The 4,015-nt window shown below is 29.2% G+C and overlaps 2 protein-coding genes across 2 annotated transcripts; both read left to right on the top strand.

The window, feature by feature from the left end:
- The first annotated feature begins 326 nt into the window (after positions 1-326).
- On the top strand, positions 327-1,665 carry LOC120256875 (caffeic acid 3-O-methyltransferase-like). The gene is made up of 2 exons (XM_039264546.1): positions 327-780; positions 1,617-1,665. Exons 1-2 carry the CDS (start codon positions 398-400, stop codon positions 1,663-1,665), a joined length of 432 nt encoding a protein of 143 aa, XP_039120480.1. The 5' UTR covers positions 327-397.
- On the top strand, positions 1,656-2,610 carry LOC120256874 (caffeic acid 3-O-methyltransferase 2-like). Its single transcript, XM_039264545.1, has 3 exons — positions 1,656-1,929; positions 2,038-2,102; positions 2,216-2,610. The coding sequence occupies exons 1-3, from the start codon at positions 1,677-1,679 to the stop codon at positions 2,510-2,512; spliced, it is 615 nt and encodes a 204-aa protein (XP_039120479.1). The 5' UTR covers positions 1,656-1,676; the 3' UTR covers positions 2,513-2,610.
- The last annotated feature ends 1,405 nt before the right edge of the window (positions 2,611-4,015 follow it).

Here is a 4,015-nt window from a genome sequence, read left to right as displayed (position 1 = left end):
GTAGAGTAATTTTCCCTTTTTAATTAATAGTTTTACTCACAGTCGCATATATTACACAATAACACGTCACTGACATATAAATTAATATGGTCTAACTTTTATAAATAATAATAAATAATAATAGTGATAATAATAATAATAAAACCGTGGAAGATCATCCAACAAAAATTGTCAAAGTTGGTTACTGGTCACATCAAATTAAAAAATAAAAAAATATAATTATTCAATAAAAATTTAAGTGCCGTCAAATAAAAATATAAAAATTTTTTTATAGGTAAATATTCACTATAAAAAAAGCACTCATAATCCAAGACCAAACAACACATCATCTCTTAACTAACCACAAACTCTCACTTCTCTTGGGAATAAACACAAACACCTCCCGTGCAATACACCAATGGAGGAAATACTAGCATTCTCCGACGCCATGGACCTCGGATGTGGCATCGCGTTGCCGATGATGATGAAGGCCATGATCGAGCTGGACGTGCTGGAGACCATGGCAGCAGCTGGGTCCGGCGCTCTGCTCTCGCCGGAAGAGATAGCGTCAAAGATCCAAACCAGCAACCCTGATGCCCACGAGGTGCTCGACAGAATGCTTCGGTTCTTGGCCGCGCACAAAGTGATGATGTGCGACGAGATGGACGGAGAGGAGGATGGGAAGAGCAAGAGGCGCTATGGACTGGGCCCGGTTTGCAAGTTCTTCACTAAGGATGAGGATGGAGTCTCTCTGGCTCCACTCTTGCTCATACACCACTCCAAGTTCATGGCGGATACATGGTAAGAAAGATTTTTAATAAATGGAGTGAGAAAGTATATAATAAAAAATTATAAAAAATATTTTTATATATTATATATTACTGTAGATCAGATAATAAAAAGTAAGAGATATAATTGATAAAAGATAGATGATGCAAACTTTATATATATATATATATATATATGTATATATATAATTGTTTTAAAATTTATATATATATATATATATATATGAGGATAACTCAAATATACGTAGATAAAAATTTATTCCAACGGAAAAAAGAAATAGATTAATTAAAGGAGAAATATAATAAATATTTTTAATAATAGTGATTATATATTTTTATTTTATTTTTATTTTTAAATTGTATTGGTTTAAAATAAAGATTCAATCAAGTGGAAAGAGATGTAGTACTGTGTATTTGAATTCCAGATTTATTTATTTTTCAAAAAAAAAAAGAACTTTTTGTTTTTCTTTTGTTTTTCTTTTAAAAAATTGAAAGCATGAAGATTTGAATTATAATCCATTGATTAAAAAACCTATTGTGAAAGTCACTCAACAATTAAAAAGTAATATATTTATAATTTCATATATATATATATATATAATTTTGGTAATGAATTTATAAATTTTTATTTTTAATATCTTTATGGAAAAGAATAGTTTTGTTAGTTTTATATTTTATAACAAAGAATTAAATTTTTCAATAACCAAAAGAAATTTGTTGTTTCAAATAGATAGTTTAGAGACAAACCGGAAATAATTAACATCAAGAGAAAAACCTCCCTTATTTACAACATTCATTTTGCAAGCTAAATAAAAATGAGATTTTTAACTTTAGATTCTGTACATGCAGGCCAAATATAAAAGCATGCAGTGTTAGACAGGGAGTGTCCCATTTGTGAAGACTCATGGAATGACAGTTTATGAGCATGAGAACAAAGACCCCCATTTTAGTGAGCTGTTCAACGAAGCCATGTTCAACCAGACCACCATGTTCATGAAAAAAATGCTTGAAAACTACAAGGGATTTGAAAGAATTAATGTGCTTGTGGATGTGGGTGGTGGTCATGGTGCCATTCTTTCCATCATACTATCCAAGCACCCCCACATCAAAACCATCAACTTTGATTTATGTCATGTGGTCTCTAAAGCAAAACCCATTCAAGGTTAATCTTGACCTTAATTATTTAACTTGTAGTTGTTAATTTTCTATATATGTTTAGAAACCATGCATGGATTTACGTTAAAAATCAGTTGTGATTATTTGTGCGCAGGAATAGAGTTTGTAGGGGGAGACATGTTTGAAAGTGTTCCAACCGGTGATGCCATCCTTATGAAGGTTAATTTGTTGATTTGTTTTTTTGTACATAAGAAAATGTAATAGATCAACCACTATCATTATATAATTAAAAAAAGCTTTTGGTTTGATTATAATGAGATCTTTACATGCAGGAGATACTTCATAATTGGAGTGATGCAGATTGTATAAAATTATTGAAGAATTGTTGGAAAGCATTGCCAAACAACGGGAAGATAATTGTTGTAGAGCAAGTTATTCCAGAAACCTCTCAAAATGCTAATGAATTAAAGAATGCTTTTCTTCTAGATATTATTATGTTGGCTTTCAGTGTTGGAGGGAAAGAAAGGTCTAAAAAGGAGTATCAGTTTCTTGCCAAAGCCGGTGGCTTCTCAAGGTTAAAAATCGTGTGTAATATCTATGGCTTTTCCGTCATGGAATTCTATAAATAGCTGCAATTTGTATCACATGGCATATTAAAGCTCTTACATAGTTTTCCTGATATCTGTTTTTGTATTTTTTGTTGTTCCAATAAAAAAAAAATCATGATGCATGAAAACAATAAAGAACTAATGTTTCTGTGCTACATTGGCTACAATATTTTCTATTTCATGGCCTTAATTAACTACTTCCGTTTCGATTTAAGTGTATATTTAGTTTCATGTAAATTAAACTCACACGTTAAAAAAATATATAAAAATCTAGACTCAATATATTAAGAGATATGGGTTGTAGAAACTAAAAATTAACTGTGAATAAATCATAACAAGATTAAAGCTAGCAACATTTATATAGTGGCGAATTTTAAAGTCCACTGCTATATATTTATAGCTTACCTAGTCTTAGAAATTTAAACCCATACATATAGATCTATAGGTACTCACCTATAACAGGCAGGTATGAATACCTTTCTCTTTTTACTATATCTGGTAAAAACATGTGTAACAAAAATTTTTAAGGTTTTTAGAAGTATATTAGCAAAACATTTACCAAATAGTTGATAACCCAGCAGTACCCGGATCCCCTTCTCTTGATAGAGACTTGAGTTTGATTTTCATAACCGTAATTTTAGTTTCGTGGAGATGAGGGTGCATAGTTTTCCCCTCTCACTTATGTTTTTGAGGGTTAATGATTATCACTCGTTAAAACATCTTCTACTATGATTACATCTATTCCGTTTCATTTTAGATTTTTTTTTAATTATTAATTAAATATTGCATATTCAGCGAAATCTAATAAGCACTTGTAAAAAAAAATAATTGATTAATTAATTAATTAGTTAAAATTTTCACTTTTTTCTTAAAGCCATTATTAGCCCTTAAAATGCAATTTCCATTTCCCTCAAAATAATAAAAATTGTTATCCAGTAAAAATAAATGAAAAATGACCTTTTTCAATTAACAGCATTTTTGCACTAATTAATTTTTATATCCTTATTTATGAGTCGAATTGAGCATTGTGAGATTATATTTTATAAAAAGAAGTTGGGAAATCATTTTTGTGAAGAAAAATCAAGTCACAAATTAATTCTAAATGTGTAATCTTATGGATTGCCAACTTCTATTGAAATGTCTTTTGCCCCCTAAAAAACAGGAAACTTGTATTAAAATGACATCAGCATTTAAGACTTCTATTGAAAAGTCTTTTATCCCTGAAAAAAGAAACTTATATTGAAATGTCATCAGCATTGTTTTCATTAATTTTATTTTATTTTTTATGTGGCTTACTTTAAACCACAATATATATATATATATATATACAGGAGAAATATCATTTTCAAAACCTAAGTATATTTACATTAGATAGAAATCATGATTGTTTTAAATTATGTGCATTATTTATTTTTAAAAATAAAAGAAGGCAAAAAGCCACTTAAATTAAACAAAAACAAAAAGTAAAAAGATGACAGGAATATATAAGTCTAGAAGAAATGGAGACAAAAATATAAACAATAA

This window comes from Dioscorea cayenensis, unplaced genomic scaffold, assembly GCF_009730915.1.
Source record: "Dioscorea cayenensis subsp. rotundata cultivar TDr96_F1 unplaced genomic scaffold, TDr96_F1_v2_PseudoChromosome.rev07_lg8_w22 25.fasta BLBR01001691.1, whole genome shotgun sequence".
Taxonomy (NCBI): domain Eukaryota; kingdom Viridiplantae; phylum Streptophyta; class Magnoliopsida; order Dioscoreales; family Dioscoreaceae; genus Dioscorea; species Dioscorea cayenensis.
Note: the sequence above shows the minus strand (reverse complement) of the source record. Positions and strands in the feature narration are given on the sequence as shown.